This window comes from Drosophila navojoa, chromosome 5 (assembly GCF_054131105.1).
Source record: "Drosophila navojoa isolate 15081-1374.11 chromosome 5, UAZ_NAV_1.0, whole genome shotgun sequence".
NCBI classification, from domain to species: domain Eukaryota; kingdom Metazoa; phylum Arthropoda; class Insecta; order Diptera; family Drosophilidae; genus Drosophila; species Drosophila navojoa.
The window spans coordinates 25,544,760-25,561,981 of record NC_142893.1 but is presented as its reverse complement, the minus strand read 5'-3'; the positions used below and the strand labels follow the sequence as shown (position 1 = coordinate 25,561,981).

Genomic DNA, 17,222 nt, shown 5'->3' with positions numbered 1-17,222 from the left:
TAAACATTTTCTGGAGAAACAAAATAACAATTTATCTTAAACTTAAAAAATTGTTTTAATTTGTATATATACATTAAAAAAAATTTCAGTACATTTGCAGTTAAGATCTTTATCTTAAAAAAAAGTTTCATAAATTGCTTTAACAAATGTCAAGAATTATTTATAAAGCCTTCACAAAAATCACGATACGCTTTTAATCTGTTGTAGTTGATATTTTAGATTAAGTTATATTTTAAAATATCACCAAATAGTTTTAAATTTCAGAATATGTAATTAATATAATTTAAATTATTTACCCATTTGATATTTTAAAGATGATCAATTTTGATTTTGGACTTAAAAAGGGATTAAATATTTTGTACAATACAAATTTTAATTGAAATCATATAAATTCAGCTAAACATTGACTTATTTCATTCATTCACTAAATAAACTAAAAATTGTACAGCAATGCTTGAAATACTGTGGTTAAACTCCAGAGCAAATTCCGAAATCTTTTTATAGAATAAATTCTATTGAATTGCAGCCCAGCGAATTAGCTTACGCGTATAATAGGTATCTTGACTAAGTATGCACTTTGGTTTCAGATTTGCTTTTGTTTTTGTTTTTTTTTTTTTTTTTTATTTTTGTCAGTTTCAGTTGTGGTTTTTGGTAGAGGCCAATTTCGCATATTTCAGAGTCACCAGCCCAGCCAGGGGGGATGATTGATTTTGGATGGCGGGGTGAAGGTCAAGTTGACAGGTATATTGATTAGCGCATGGAAGCGCTTCAGACGGAGCAGCGTGCTGCGTATGATCATGCCGTTCTTTCCCAACAAAAAGCCAGCTGGAATCTTAGTGTCACGGTTCGTCTTATCGTGAATCATCTCAATGTATAGCTCGAATTCTGGCGATTTCGAATTATATTCGGTGATAATGGCACCGATGGCGCCGGCGGCCTCGGCATGCAGTGTTTTGGTAAGGAACGAGCACTCGCTGTCGCATAGATAACGCCCGATAGATTAAAAATAGTTCCACAATTTGATACTAAGTGATAATAATAATACTTGCCCCCTATCCATGAGAGCAATGCTGCCATGCATCTCTCTCCCATTGCGAAGCGGTTGGCAAGCCTCAGGCGGATCGGCCAGTACCAAGGGTACACCTTCCAGTTTCTGATTGAATGAGGCACCGAAGTCCTTAGCCGGCCGCAGGCGGTAAGTGTATTCCAGATCTTGCGGCGAAATGATTTCGAAGAACACGTCACCGGCAATGATGTCCTGTGTGGTTACGGGCATGTTGATGGTGGACGTGGCTGTACATTGGCTCAGAATGGCAATCGCTACCAGAACAAATAACATTTTGCATACATAACTAGCGTTACTTTATTGTTGGTAAAATCACATAAAAATACATTGCACAGCTGTAATATTTTTTGGGCTGCTAACTCGTCGTATTCGTGAGTGTGGCAAGGCTGCCCGCTACAAGTCTGGCAGCACACTGAGCTGTGAACAGTGGTGCAAGCGAACAAATAACACATAAAATAACCTTGATTGAGAGCGAACTCTAGACTGTTTATACTGTAATTAACTCATAGTATGCGACACTTGTTCAGATTAAGTTCAGTTGAATGTCATCTCAAAAACATAGTAGCATTTTCGATTTAAATCGGTTTAGTTTGGTCTACTATATATTAAGTTGTGTGGGCTGGTGTGTGCAAAATCCATTTGGCAGCTGATTACGACGATTTTGTACCAATGTATACCGCGTGGAGTTGCAGTGTTGCAATTGTATAATCAAAGCATCCCTGTGTGTGCACGTACCTCTGTGACTGCTCAGCGGCGTTTTTCTATACTCGATACCCAAATTACTGGCGATACCATTGTACTAGTTTTGCGTGGTAGCCATTTTAATTTTTGGCGTCGAAAAAACTACGGCGAGCGATTTTCGCATATCCTGTAGTTTTGTTTAATTGCATTTAACGCAAGTCAGTTTTGCTCGTGGAGGCAGTAGTAGCTCAGCTCGTGTGTGATTGTCGGACTATACGAAACGTGTGGTTAAAACATTTCTGCACCGTTTTTCTAATTAACTCAAGTACAGTACAATGTCGATGTCTGCCACGTGCTACAAGTGCAACCGGCCGGGTCACTTTGCCCGAGACTGCAGTCTCGGCGGAGGACCAGGAGGCGGCGGACCCGGTGGCGGCGGTGGCATGCGTGATGGCGGTGGCGGCGGCATGCGTCGTAATCGTGAAAAGTGCTACAAATGCAATCAATTTGGGCACTTTGCACGCGCGTGCCCCGAAGAGGCGGAGCGCTGCTATCGGTGCAACGGCGTAGGCCACATTTCTAAGGACTGCACTCAAGCCGACAATCCGACGTGCTACAGGTGCAACAAGCCCGGACATTGGGTGCGCAACTGCCCCGATGCGGTTAATGAGCGCGGCAACGGGCCAGCAAACGTTTCATGCTATAAGTGCAACCGCACCGGACACATCTCTAAGAACTGCCCGGAGACATCAAAGACTTGCTACGGATGCGGCAAGAGCGGTCATCTGAGACGTGAATGCGACGAGAAGGGTGGACGGAACTAGAGGAGAGCGGAGTGAGAACTCTCTGAGAAATCAACGAAAATGTTTTGTCAAATAAAAAAAAATGAAAAGAAAAAAATAATTAATGGAAAAATCAATTGCCAGCCAATAACAACAAAACAGCAAAACGCAAAACCGAAGAAGCGCCCAATCAGTAAAACCGAGTCAAGATCAACAGACATCAAATCAACCCCAAACACACACATACACACACCCTCACAGAATCACATCCATACCCACACACATCTAACCGTCATCTAAGCAGCACATCTCTAATTCCAAAGCTCTGAGCCTGCAGTCGTTAAAGAACAGTACGTTGTATACACAAGCAACAACAAGAAGAAAGCACAATGGACGATAGAGGAGAACACAACGATGGCGCTAATGGCGCTGGAAGGCAGCAAAAGATGAAGAAGAAACAGACGTCGTTGTATTTTAGTAGCTACTACCACAATACCAACAACAAAACTATATTATTATTACTATTATGCTGCAAACGTGTTTGAATTTACTAATTACAATTATAACGAATGGAAAGAAAACTATATAAGAATATATAATTTACCTTAAAAAAAAAAAAAAAAACTCGAAAAATAAATATATATAAACATACTTATGTACATATATATACTACAAAGTATCCTATTAGAAGTTCCAACATGCAGAAGATAAATAACAACAAATTGAAGTAGGAGCGAAAAAAGAGGCGAAAGGGAGAAACGAATGTTACAGCGCTGCGGCTGGCGAGCTTTTGCACTTCAGCTATCACATCAACAAGCAAGATCTCTAGCGGGTTAGCTATAGTAGCTGGCAACACTAACAGCAAAAACAACAACTGACAATGGCAGATGGTAGATGACAAGAAGAAAATGGGCATTAAGCGACACGAGAATGAGGAAGAAGATGAGCTAGCAGAACAACCTTTTCACTTGAGCAAGACAAAAAAACAAGGCGAACTACAAAGATAATGATTATGATAAAAATTCAAATATCACTGTGATTGTTTTTTAATTGTAAATTAAAATGCTGGAGCTGCTGATTTGAGACAAAAGAAATAATAATAATAACCCCACAATACAAATTTGTGTTTCACTTGGGTCGAAACTTTTTTATTTTTGCAGATCGCCCGCTGTTTCTTTCGTTATTTTGATCCGCGGTTCCCGATCTTCCCCTTCGAACCAGTTTTGATACCAGTTCTGGTTCTCTAAGCCGGCAAATGCAGCAGCAAAGCAAGAGCAGCTGCCCCTGATTTTTGAGCGAACACATGGCACGGCAGCTGATGGCTCACTCTCAGTCTCTTTGTAACTGAGTCAGCTTGGTGGAGGCGCCGTAAAGCAAAAATTTTGCCACTGTTTCTAGCTTATTACCGTGTACATGTGCGTGCCGTGTACGTGTGTGTGTTTGTGTTGGTGCGTTGCCTGCTTTGCTTCCTTATGCACTGAGACCTACAAGTATGTGTGTGTATGTATGTATATCGTCACACACACGTACACGTAAATACGTACATATGTATGTATGTATATGTTTGGGCATATGTACATATTTATGTATACACATGCATACGTATGTATGTATGTACATATGTGCTGCTTCTTTGAACAAAGTACAGTCGTCGCACTACGCTGCTAATGGTGAAAACTTGCAAGCGACACACACACATTCGCATGTACATATGTATGGCGACGGTGAGCTGGCAGTGCCTATGGCGGAGGGCTGTTGGGGAGAGGGCATAACTTCAACTTGACTGCGTGGTCTTCGCTGCTGCACTTGGCAACAAGTTACAGCCGACTGGCTGCATGCGCACCGTGCTCAACCGTTTTGTCTGCGCTCTCTCGCTGCTGATTGAGGGTCAAGGTCAGCATTCGCATCAGCTGCTGCGCATGTGCAGCTCTTACGACGAGCTTCATGAGGAATTAAACAAAACTTCGATGGGCACTCTCCAAACTGCAGACTTGATTGATGTACATACATACATACATACATACATATATGCACTGTAGTTGTGCATGATTTGTGTGAGGCTGTCTGCGTATGAGTGCATGCGAATCTGCTGCCATTGCAGGAGTGAACTCACGATTACAAGGGACTGGAATCGAAACTGGAATGAAATCACAAAATGAGTGATGAATGTACATACATATGTATGTATGTATATGTGCACATACATACATACATATGTGTGTGCGGTATTTTGGTATATTTCTATTTTAATGATACAAGAAAAAAAAACATTGTTGCTTTGTTTCTGTTTTTTTATTTCCTGAGGAAATTTTCGTATTTTGTAGGGATAACTCGTAGTAGAATGAAGTTTTGTATATTGTAGTTTAATTAAATATAAATAGTTCAGTAGTTCAATTTTCAATGAACAATAATAAATAATAAAATGGAACTAACTAAACTAGAATATGATTTATATTTAATTCAGTATAACTTATTGTGAACAATAATATCGAACTTTTTGATTCTATGTAAATGAAACGTAAACATTTTTTAACAGAGCTACCTTATAAAGCAATATAAAAGAATGTATGCAACTTATTTGATAGCGTGCAGTACTTGAATTTATGTGTTAAAGGTTGCCGACAAAATTTCAAATAGGGAAAAATGTTGATTCGTTTTCATATATACATATCTATTTTTTGAGTAAACAAAAATAGTGTCGTTCCTATACTAGTTATTCTATACAAAGAGCATTGAAAGTTTTGAACATCAATAAAAGAATATTCACCCGGTTCAGTTGAAAAATACTCAAAACGCTACAAAGTTTTGGGTTGAGAGATGTGTTTCCAAGGATTCGAGAGGAAATAAGAAACTTAGGAACTTGGCCCTTTTGCATTGATTTTTTGCCAATCCGTCAATACTGTGATGCTTAACTCAATCTCAAGCGTTAGGTAAAACAAATATTTTATAAAACTATACATATATTTAATATCTCTATATCAATCAAATCAAAGCAAGAAACATATTTTTTTTGGCAGATTTTTTTCCCTAATGTTCGGCTTTTTTTATACCCTAAGCCCATTGAAAATGGGAAATCAGGGTATGATGGTTTTGTTAAAATGTATGTAACAGGCAGAAAGAGGCGTGGTAGACCCCACGAAGTATATATATTCTTGATCAGGGCGACGAGCGGACAACGCCATGTCGACCCATTTTCAATGGGTTCAGGGTATACAAATATGACTCCTAAAATAAATAAAAGTTTGATGATTGCTGAAAAGAAAAAATTAATTTAAAAAGTAGGAGGTGAGAAAAAAGCGATGTTGCAACCATAATGAACTGATGACACAGCATTAAAAAATGATTGAAAAGTCTTCGAAGCAAACCCGTATAAATGAGTTCTTTTCAAAGATTAATTTGAACATACATTACGAATATGTAAAGTATCAGCCGTTGAATTAAAACCTTTTATATACCGAAGTCTTATTTACTTTCTCTAAAAAATATCGAACCATTTAATATTTCAAGCATTCGATAATTTGATTTCTTTCTAAACTAGGAGAGTAGCCTACATTAAATATATACATACATATGTACATACATACATGCATATATTCCGCATATGTATATACATTATGAAATTTGAGTTATGCTTAAATATTTAAAGAGAGACAATAATACTGGTCAACTCGATTTAATTTGATAGACCTGCAACGCATTGCAATGCATTGCAATCCTACAATTACACACAATTACATATTTAAATTTAATTTTCATATGTATAGTTGAGTTTATTTAATTATCAGTTACAATGCATTGAAAACTAGAAAGATAGATGATATTATTTTCCCCACTAATTTGTAGTGACAGGAGCTGGCTGTAGGACACGTAGGGCAATCGCACATGTATGTAAATGAATATACATATACATCGGCTAGTTAAGCTTGCCAAGGAGCAATGGGTAAAGGTAAGGAATTATATCATAATATCTTTATAATAATGTCAATCACCTGCTCGATCATTATTCAGTTACAATTTCAATCTAATGATGAGGTTTACTTTAGTATCATTCTTTTCCATTATGCTTATCCTTTGCTGTCGACCTTCTATATCGGCTAAATTTGAGCACCGAGCAACTTTTTAAAACACATTGCATTAAGGAATTAAGAGAAATATTATATATATATATATATTTCTATATTTATATATGTATGTATATATTTATTTTAGGTTTGGTAGATCGCGCCTCACTTCTCCGACTTGCGCGCTTTGGCTTGGCTTGAAGCATTTGTTGACTGAGATTTATCCGCCTTGCGGCTGCTGCTACGGGGCAAAGTAGTACAACTAGCGGACATGGACTTGTCCTGGAAAGAGACCAGATCAGACATATGATATAAGATATAGGCATTATCATATGACAGTCGAGCACATGCTGAAATGCAAAAGATTTGTTAGTAAATGCAACACACAAACAAGATTCTGTACAGTGCACAGCGAGGGGAGTTTGAGTAGTAATGGGTAGCTGAGACGAGCGGATGAGTTCGGGTTTGTGTTTGGCCAACGGCTTACATCAAATAGACGTTTCTTTAGCTGAGCCGCCGTTGACGCTGGGCTCCTCATCGGCTTGCTGATTAGCTTTGCGCAGCATATTATCTTTGAAGCTCTTTAATAGATGGCCGATACCTGAGGACTTGGTACGCTCCAGTTGAGACAGCGACTGCGTGGAGTGGAGGCTCACGCTGTCCGCTGCACGGGAGTCCCTGCGAGGCGGCAAAGGCGGCGCTGGTGCACGTCCCTTGGTATGCTGAGCCTTGGGTCGTAGCGGAGTCGTCTCCGGCTCTAGCTGGGCGCGAAAACTGTGCTTGATCTCCTCCAGCGTGGCGAGCAACTCTCGCGGAGAAACTGGCTGCTCTGTATTTGAGGCTCCTGCACTCACGGCCACATCAAAACTAGATTCAGTGACTACTAATAAAAAAGGATCCACAAGAGCTTTGTAGTCCTCTATTTCAACGGATTCACTCATATAGTCGCCCACATTGATTTCCTTTTCAGCGGGCGCTTCCTTAAAGGATTCGTTATTGCTAAGCCGCTCAGTTTCCATATGTTTCTTATTTGTTGCATCCTTATTCGTTGCTATGGACAGTTCCTCGCCCTCCATGACATCCATAGCCTCGTAGAACCTATCCTCATCTACTTCTACGACCGCTCCCACCTCCTCCACCTCCATCTCCTTCTTCGCCTCAGTGGGTTTGGCAATCTTTTCTTCGCTCTCCACAATCTTAAATTGCTTTTGCATCTGAACTTCTTTGGATTGCTGTGCTCTCATCAATTCAAAGGAACGCTCATTTTCCAAATATACCTCAGAGCGCATTTCTTCCAGAATTAGCTAATCGAATTATAATAATAACTATTAGGCAACTATATAAGTCAAATAAGTGTGGCTTTTGCTTGCATTCAACTATCGAAAGCAATCTCATACAATTTAACCGTTTTATACGCTGAACTCATTGAAAATGGGAAATCAGGGTATAATGGTTTTGTTGAAATGTATGTAACAGACAGAAGGAGGCGTGGCAGACCCCACATAGTGCATATATTCTTGAACAGGGCCAAGAGCTGAGTCGATACAGCCCTGTCCGTCTGTCTGTCCGCATGCTTGAACGCGGCGATCTCAGAAGTTATAAGAGCTAGAGACGACCTTTTTTTCATAATATCCGTATCACAGTACAACGTTATTTTTTATCGATAAAATCATTATCGAAAAGCAGTTATAAAATTTTATTTCCCACATCTTTAAAGCTAGAGTCTTCAAATTTAAAATGTATATTAAGATGCATTTTATAAAATTTATTAAAATTTATCCCTCACTTCTTTGTCCACCTCGTTACCCTCATATTTGTAAAAGGCGTATTTCAAATAATAGAGATTTGTACTTCAGTACATACATTTAAACATTATGATTACGTTCTGAAAGTTTCATTAAGATTGTTCATCTAGAAATTAAATTATTCAACAATTGAATTCTCATAGTATTGCCAACTTTGTGGGCCACGCCTCCTTCTGACTTTTACATACATTTCAACAAAACCATTATTCCCTGATATTCCATTTTCGATGGGTGCAGGGTATAACAAGTAAGTAAGCTCTAGTCGAGGCTGCTCGACTTCGAAATCTCATGAACCCTTCTAATAATTGCTATTTTAATAATTCTTTGCGTCTTTACGCTTACACAAACACACATACACAGACACACATAGGGATGCCGCATTGGCTGCAGTGTGGGCTTACTATGGAAACTTAATTGCTTAATAACTTTTCTTGTTGATGAGCTATGCTCATGAAACTTTCAGGTCGCCAAATTTTAAATGTAAATAATAGAATATGTAGATCACATGCTGAAAGTTTCATTAAATTCGGTTAAATCAATCGACGTTAAAAAATAGCAAAATTATTGGCCAATTAACAAACGCCCGTGCAGCAGCTAAAACAGTTTTCCTATACGTGTGCACACATACTATGTATATTCAAACTTCTAGTACCACATGAGCAGTTAGATTTGTTTAGTTCTGCTAGATGGCGCTTCATCAGTGAATCTATTTCATACATAGATGTATAAAATATCAACAGATATCAGTAAAAAAAAAAAAAATAATAATAATAATAATAATAAAGCAGATGTGCAAAACGCTCGGTGCCAACACCTTTTTGACACTGATATTTTTGAGTGATTTTTGTTTTTGTTGATTAATTTTTTACATATTGAATGTTATGTTTTCGTTTTTTATATTTAAATTAGTAAAATAATAATTCCTATTTGAAAAAAATTGTTTTTATGCATTAATGACTTATATATATTTGCATCCCAGGTCAATAAACTACATTTTTTTCAGTGTGCCAACTCATTCTTGACAGACTGTATATACAAATACATACACGCTCACGCATATATGTATGTAAATATCCCAATTTTGGCACTCTAAATACCGATTGCTACGGCCCTAGGGGCCGTAGACTCCTCATTCTGGAAGACTAACATTTACATTAACATTTTATAAATCGGATATATTCATGAGTATGTGTTGCAGATATCAAGTCCCTAGCTTCAATAGCGGCAACAAAATTCAATCATATGGACAGACACGCTCAAGACGGACATTCACAAAACCCCTACACCATTTAACTTTTGTGACTGAGTATACAAATCTCTTGAACAAGTCGGTTTACAAAGTAAATTCAACTAAATTCTTACCTCGTTGCGTTTGGACTTCACACGCGCCTTGGAAGCATTTGTCATGGATGAGGTGCGACTCAGCCCGGCGACGAGTGGAGCGCTAACCGGCTCGGCACTGGAGTAGCCCGAGCTGATGTCATCCGTGCTGCGTATATTGTAGCTGAATGGATGTGCATAGAAGCGTGTTAAGTGTGGGCGCAGTCGATCAGAATCGTGGGCTGCTCAAAACTCACTTGAAATCACCAGCATGCTTGCCCGCCGCCGCGGAGCCGGCGCTCACGTCCACCTCGGTGAAGTACATGCCCGTCGAGTGGCGCGTGCCACTTGCGGAGCGGCCCACTGGCGTCTGGTGGCGCTGCCGTAGGAGCCGCGCAGGCTGAGGACGCATCATTACCGATGACGCCGATGTCATCAAGACATCGTCCAGCTCGTCCTGGGTCCGATGGACATCCGGCTCACTGAGATCGCTGAGGCTGTAGCTACGCTTGATGGTCTGTACCAGATTGCCGCCGCCCTTGATGGAGGAAGATAGAGGAAGAGAGAGAGAGAGGGAGAGCAAAGGATTTGGCTTGGCATCATTTTGCGAGTTTATCAATTAGATCAATTAATTACAAACTAGACCGACTACAAATATGCATAATAAAGATTTGTTTTAAATAATATGACGACGGCGGCTGACGACATCCTCTCACAGTGTGCAAAGCAATTGAAAATTCGCTTAATCTTGTGCTCTTTGCTGAGTATCATGCGATTTGCTTGGCGTATATTAATATGCGAGCTGCTCCTAATCTTCCAGTCTGCTAATCTCCCTCGACGTCCACATCGGGTGTGGCATCGCGCAGCTTGCGGCGTCCGCGCACAGCCCCATCGCCCGACGGCAAATCGGCTGTCTTGGCCTTTGAGGAGCCACGTGTGGTGCGCTTCGACGAAGCTGGAGCCGCAGAGCCTGCACCGTTGGCCGGGACTGTGCGATTCGAGCGCGTCTTTCGCACCGGCAGATCGCGCAGGCGGGCAGCACCCGCCTCCGTGCCACTCAGTTCCTCCTCGTGCAGCTCTGTGATGAGTACACGCTGCTCAGCATAGCTCTCAATACCGTTCAGCGAACTGGAGCGCTGCAGGAGTTCGCTGGCGTCCAGCATATCCTGATCCCGCGACAGGTCGCTGGCCGACTGGGAGCTCTGCAGGCGGTGCACATCGGCCGCTACAGGCGATGCCAACTGAATGGTCTGCGTGTCGTGCGGTGCGAGTTTGTTAGTATTGGCAGGCGTTGCAGGTGTGCGGTTGTGCAGTTGTTGTTCGTTTTAATTGTTTGTAAGTCAAATGGAAAGAAACGTAAATGAGAAGCCCAAAATAGGATAAAATTATAGTTAATAAAAAAGGCGAACTCAAAGTGTGTTTAAAATGTGTATGAAACCAAAGTGCAAATAAAAGGAGGACAGCATACGCACACACACACGCACACGCACACTCACAGATATGCGCAGGCAGACATACACTCTTTTAGACTGTCTAAGACGAATTATCGGAGGCATGCCAATCCCCTATCTATTTATATGCCCTACCCAGAAGCCCCGCAATAGATGCAATATATATATACATATATATACATAAGTATATACATATATATATATATATATATATATATATATATATATATATATATATATATATATATATATATATATATATATATATATATATATATATATATATATATATATTAACTATTAAACTAAAAATATTTATGCAACAGAAATCTACGTACATAAATTCTGAACACAAAATTCACAATGATGTACTCAATTAGGAAGGTATTAATATAAAATAAGAGATATTGAATTGTGAATAGAGTTATTGAGTTATATATATATGTATGTATGTATACATATATACATAAGTTATAGTAGCTTTTGTTCAAAGCTATTTACATATTATCGCAATGAATTGTATTTAGTAGAAAATAAATGGAAGTGAGTGCCCAATATGCTACACAAATAAAACATATCTTCAGATGACTAAGCAGTGTGCTATACAAAGGTTCTTCTATATGCTATATACATATATCGGACTGCATTTTACAAGCTGAAACTATATACATATATATAACTATATACATATATATTGTGGGCTACTTGAAATTAATTACTACTTGACCCAATGAAACACGCAAAATGCCTTTCGACAAAGCGAATTTCTGTTATATGTAGACAAATGCATATATAGCACACCATATATATATATATATATATGTATGTATCTATAGCAATAAGTGTTCCCTATGTGTGCCCATAAAGACATTCTCATGACGTTCTAGTTGATGATTAATGCCTTTGTATTGGAGAAGCCACATGAACTGAATCAGGTTCCTTATAATTGTAATTTTATAAACATCTACAAACAACAACATTAACATCAACAACAACGACAACAACAAAAACATCTAAGCAAAGTTTATTACAATCTGAAATTTTGTTTACATACTTGGGTATTAGCCTAGGGAAACAATTTACTCGACTCTGTGATTTAGACCCAATTCTGTGCTACATTAGGATAATCGATATATACTAATACTATCTAAATACATATACATATGTATAGTTTATATATGTAAATGTTGTGCATTTTTATTTAAATTTGTATTTCTAGATGGCTTTCAATCTGGCTAACCCATTTCTAAAAGGTCGAAATAAAAACTTAAAACTACAGCGAAACAGAAAAACAAAAGGCACAGAGGCAACCATACATAGTATTATTTGTTTGTTTAAATGATATTTAAAGTTAATGAAAACAATGAACAAATGATGATGATGACGATGTCGTCGCTGGCACGCGGCAGCTGCTCAATAGTTGCTGAAGATTTGTTGTTGTTGTTGCAATTGATGAAGAGAGATGAGCACTGAAAGGGGCTCGCTGAGCAAAACTGAGAAAAACATTGCGCAAGCATTTTCTATATAGAAACTGTGGCGTTTCTCAACCAGTGAGGCGACTGAGCAGGCGAATATTGTTGTCTGTTGCTCATTTTGTTTCATTTCATTTCATTTCATTTTCATTTTCATTTTCATTTTATGCAACGGCGCTGGTGGCAAATTGTTGTAGAAGCAATTGAAAAATGTGCCAGATGAATTGCTTGTGTATGTGTGTGTGTGAGTGTCAGTGTGCATGTATTACTTGTGTGATGCTGTATTTGTTCGAGTTACCTTTATGGCAGTCTGCATGATGACATTCGTGGCATAGTTAACACCCTTTGATCCCAGCTGTAAAACCGCTGAATAGCCGCGCTCGCGAGCCTGATTCAAATACTCGTCGATTTCCTGTGCCAAATTAAAACAAAGAGAGTATAATTAATAATAGAAAGAGAGGGGGAGAACGGGCGATGTTGATATTTATCGAAACGCACCTGTTCACGGCGTGTCAGCATGGGATGCACGAATTTTCGATACAACGTGGAACTGCCCTTTGTGGCTGGCGACAGCAGCCACAAGACAATCACCACCTTGACCTCATAGTAGAAGGGGAACCACGATAGGAATATGTCCGTGAAGGTCTCAATGCATGTGAAAAATGCAAAGACAATCCAGTACATCATCCATTTGACCTATATATAATCATATAAGATATGTGAGACTATATATAAAACATTAAATGTGCGAATCTGCCTCATAGAGAGCGAGAATTTAGGTATATGCGTAAATATATCATAAATGAAAATTTATTAGATATCTAAATAATTAATTTGTAACATATTATTTTTATATATAGTAATACTCACATATTCTTTAACATTCTTTGTGCGCACCGCCTTGTAGGAGGCATAGGCCGGATATAGAGTGCCGAAGAACAATCTGAAAGTGGGAAATAGTAAGCTCTGGGCACAAGTGCGCGGCGCTATAAATATAATGATGAGCGAGCAAATGCAGGCCGTGTTGAAAGACAAACGCGGCAGTGGCCAGCGCTGTAGAAGCTCGAGAAAGCGACCCAAGGCATTCAGGTTCTGCACTACGTTGGAGCCTGGAACGGGCGCAGCTGAGTCTTGTGCCATTCGCTGTTCCACAATGTAGGAGTCATCATTGTCGTAGTCTGTGAAGTCGCTACCCAAAGAGTTGACTGAATCATGGAGGCCGCCGAGCTGACGCTGCAACTCTAGGTGCTCTAGCGGTGGGGCTGGATAGACGAACTTGGAGTACACGGGTACATAATGGGCAGCAGCAGCCGTCTGGTGCTCTTCTAGCGAGTAGCTGCGTCCGTGTACGGGTAGCGCCTGCTGACGTAGGCGGTTAATATTAGCCGGACGCTGGCGTAGCTGTTGCTGTTGATAGAGCAGCTGCTCCTGCAGATAGCTAGGCCGGCTCATGGCTCACACATTGCCCAGCGCCAGAGCTAACAATGCCTCGTTCCTAGCTGCTAAGGCGACGCGCAAAGACTATTCTGTCAGCGACTGCCAGAGAGCGTCTAATGGTCTCCGTAACACACAATGCTCGACTATTAATAGCTCAGCAACTGCCAGCTGCTGCGCTCTATTGCAGCACAAAGCGCCCCAAAATGTGAGCGAGAAGAATTCAAACAGAGAAAAAGTGAATCTGATTTCTGATTCTGATCGGAATCCGAGTCCGAATCTGGATCGGAATGGGAATCGCAATCGCAATCGGATTCGGCATCCATTAGCTGATCAGCGCTTGAAGGCGCTAAAAATATGAATCAAGGCAGCAGAGTTTACATGGACAGTTTGCATAAAGCTTCGACCGGGCAGCGCGGTGCGGCAAGTGGAGCATTAGACTGGCCTCCATTGAGGTGTCTATATATACGTATACATGGCAGACGAGTGCGTCAACCTCGCACTCGCACTCACACTCACACGCACAGACAACACAGACTACTCAGCTGTGAATGCCTTAAAAGGCGTCCGCTCAAATTGACTTTGACGCCGCACAACGGCTAACGGTAACTTCTGGCGCTGATTAATAAACAAACAATGGATTCGCTCGCAACAGTCATACCCACAATAAATAAAATACATGAGAAGAAGGTAACGCTCGAAAAATCACAGCGTAACGCCCACACAATTAGGAAGCAGAATCAAACAAATTAAGCGAACTATGGAGGCAAGGCCAATAAGTCGACTGAAAAAAATAAAAATAAAAAGAAAAGAGTTTTGCTCGCTCACCAGTTTTTCTTTTTTGGGGTCAGCAACAACAACAATCACGCAGTGACAACGCATTCGTGCGTGTGTGTTGCTGTAGTTGCTGGCCTCATAAAGATATACACATACATAAGATAATACATTAGTAACTATAACAATCAGTTTACATAAAATTAAAAGTATAGTAGAAATAAAGTAAAACAAGTAAGAAGGCTCTAGTCGAGACTGCTCGACTAGGAGATACCCTGAACCCTCCAATCTGATATTTTAATCACTCTGTACATATGTATGCATACACAGGCAAATGAGAAATCAGAATATAATGGATCTGTTAAATAGTATGTAACGGGGAAAAAGAATCATCGCAGACTCCAGTATATACTATTCTTGATCAGTACGACGAGCTGAGTCGATATTGGGAGGCATACTCGTGTATACCATACACAGTACAAGTTTATCAGCTTAGAGGGTTCAGGGTATCTCCTAGTCTCCACTAGAACACGTTTACTTGTTTTTTGTTGAAATAATAAGTAATTGTAGTCTTAAGCTTTCGAACTACCTAATGCAGCTGCGCGGTTACAAGCTTTTAGTTTCTTACTCACATTATCAGGCGTGAAAACAAGCTGCTGATCATATTGAAAGTTTTGCGCGTCCTTTGCTACGATCTTTTTCAGCTGGCGATAGCACTGCGTCGACTTCTCCGCCTGCCCTTGTGTTTGTCTGCCACTGTGGTTGCATAGAATAAATGAAAATTCAATTACATGTGAAGGAACTCGCACTCTTCGTCAATTAGCTGCGCTCTGTTACTGGGGCTGGTACTGGGGCCTACCTTATTGTTTATGATGGCTTGCACAATAACTCGCCTAATTTGCAATCGTTCTACTAAAGCTAGTTTCTGTGTTAATGTGTACTTGTTTTAAGACATAAAAAATTTTGACAGTTACGATGCTTTATGCCTTATGCTTTTTTCTTTTGGTTGCTGTGATTCTGAATTTGCTTATTACAATGATAAAAGCAACACTGTAGCACCGTGTTGCGCAGCACTGCTATAAATTGCACAATCTTTTTAACTACATTTTTCGTTCATTTCCGTCTTAACTATTTGATGCAGTTCTTTTTAGCATTGCGCGCGCGAACAATGCTTTTGTTAAACAAAAACGCAGACAGAGACAGACAAACAACAACACAGCTGGAGATGTGTATATGTTGCAAAAAACACAGCTATGTACTATCGGTTTTCGATATGCATTTGGTCATTTTCCTTACCTATCGATATAGAAATCATTGTGTGCATTGTTATCGATAGTATAATAGGTGCCGAATAGTGCTGCAAAACCATCGATGGACCGTCCATCAATTTTGTTTGAGTCCGATGGATTAAAATATCGATAGTATCGATGGTTCCATCGAAAATAGCTTCATCATTCAAAAATAGTTAAGATTCATAGAAAAAAGAATCAACTAAAACCAACTAGAACCAAACTAAACTTTGGTTCAAAAATATCTTATAACTATAAAATAACAAGTAAGAACGTTGCAGTCGGGCGCTACCGACTGCGGAATACTCATTCACATCCCGCGGAAAACTCTTTTTTGTAAATTGCAAATTTTGTTATTTTAGCTTATTTTATATTTTTTAAATATTTAAATTTTATTTTTATATTTTATAAAAATTTTTCCTTCCGTGTTATCAATGCCTATTAAGCCTATTTGTATATACATATACATACATACATATGTATGTAGGTAGCTCAAGCATATAAATGTCGCAATTTGATAATACAAATGCCGATTGCCACGCCCCTAGTGGCCGTAGTTGTTTGGCCAGTTCTTAGAAAGAGCTAACGGTAACGTAAATGCGAAATTTGAATGCTTACGCTCAAAAAATGTGAAAATTACAGGGTATTTTTCGATATGCCACGCCCCCAAAGAGGCGTGACAATTATTTTTGGGGCATCGATAGAGGACGTTACCAGTAACTCAACTATCCAAATTTGAAGCTTCTAGCTCTTAAACTGTCGGAGATATAAAGTTTTGCGGTTTGCCACGCCCCCTTTGGACGGACATATATCCACTATAGCTTGTTGGACTTGGGAGGTCAACTCGCGTATATATACCAAATTTCAAGTCTGTAGCATCAATAGTGCCTAGAATATAGCCAAATTTGAAAAATCACTATATCTTCAGGTCCGATTTGCCACGCCCCTAGTAGGCGTAGACATAAAAATTTCATCAGTCATTATAGAATTATAGCATTAGCTCACGTGCGAAATTTCAACGTTCTAGCTATAGAACTTTAGGAGATACAGTTTTATCTGATTTGCCACGCCCCCAATGGGCGTAGAT

General features: G+C 39.6%; 3 protein-coding genes across 6 annotated transcripts; 1 reads left to right on the top strand and 2 right to left on the bottom strand.

Moving 5' to 3' along the window:
* Positions 1–188: 188 nt before the first annotated feature.
* On the bottom strand, positions 189–1,440 carry LOC108654659 (PRADC1-like protein). Its single transcript, XM_089261123.1, has 2 exons — positions 1,046–1,440; positions 189–970 (listed from the first exon to the last, which is right to left on the bottom strand). Exons 1-2 carry the CDS (start codon positions 1,337–1,339, stop codon positions 680–682), a joined length of 585 nt encoding a protein of 194 aa, XP_089117249.1. The 5' UTR covers positions 1,340–1,440; the 3' UTR covers positions 189–679.
* Positions 1,441–1,813: 373 nt separating this feature from the next.
* Positions 1,814–2,647, top strand: CNBP (CCHC-type zinc finger nucleic acid binding protein). Its single transcript, XM_018106148.3, has one exon. It carries the CDS (start codon positions 2,083–2,085, stop codon positions 2,569–2,571), a length of 489 nt encoding a protein of 162 aa, XP_017961637.1. The 5' UTR covers positions 1,814–2,082; the 3' UTR covers positions 2,572–2,647.
* Positions 2,648–6,683: 4,036 nt separating this feature from the next.
* Positions 6,684–16,115, bottom strand: ReepA (Receptor expression enhancing protein A). 4 transcript variants are annotated; one of them, XM_089261092.1, is made up of 9 exons: positions 15,706–16,115; positions 15,479–15,602; positions 13,509–13,581; positions 13,137–13,334; positions 12,937–13,050; positions 9,973–10,253; positions 9,758–9,899; positions 7,078–7,894; positions 6,684–6,872 (listed from the first exon to the last, which is right to left on the bottom strand). In XM_089261092.1, the coding sequence occupies exons 2-8, from the start codon at positions 15,508–15,510 to the stop codon at positions 7,079–7,081; spliced, it is 1,656 nt and encodes a 551-aa protein (XP_089117218.1). In that variant the 5' UTR covers positions 15,511–15,602; positions 15,706–16,115; the 3' UTR covers positions 6,684–6,872; position 7,078. The 4 variants fall into 4 exon arrangements, with proteins under 4 accessions (XP_089117218.1, XP_089117219.1, XP_089117216.1 ...); XM_089261093.1 differs by lacking the exon at positions 7,078–7,894 and having other exon boundaries at positions 15,706–16,110; XM_089261090.1 differs by lacking the exons at positions 15,479–15,602; positions 15,706–16,115 and having other exon boundaries at positions 13,509–14,293.
* Between the last annotated feature and the right edge of the window lie 1,107 nt (positions 16,116–17,222).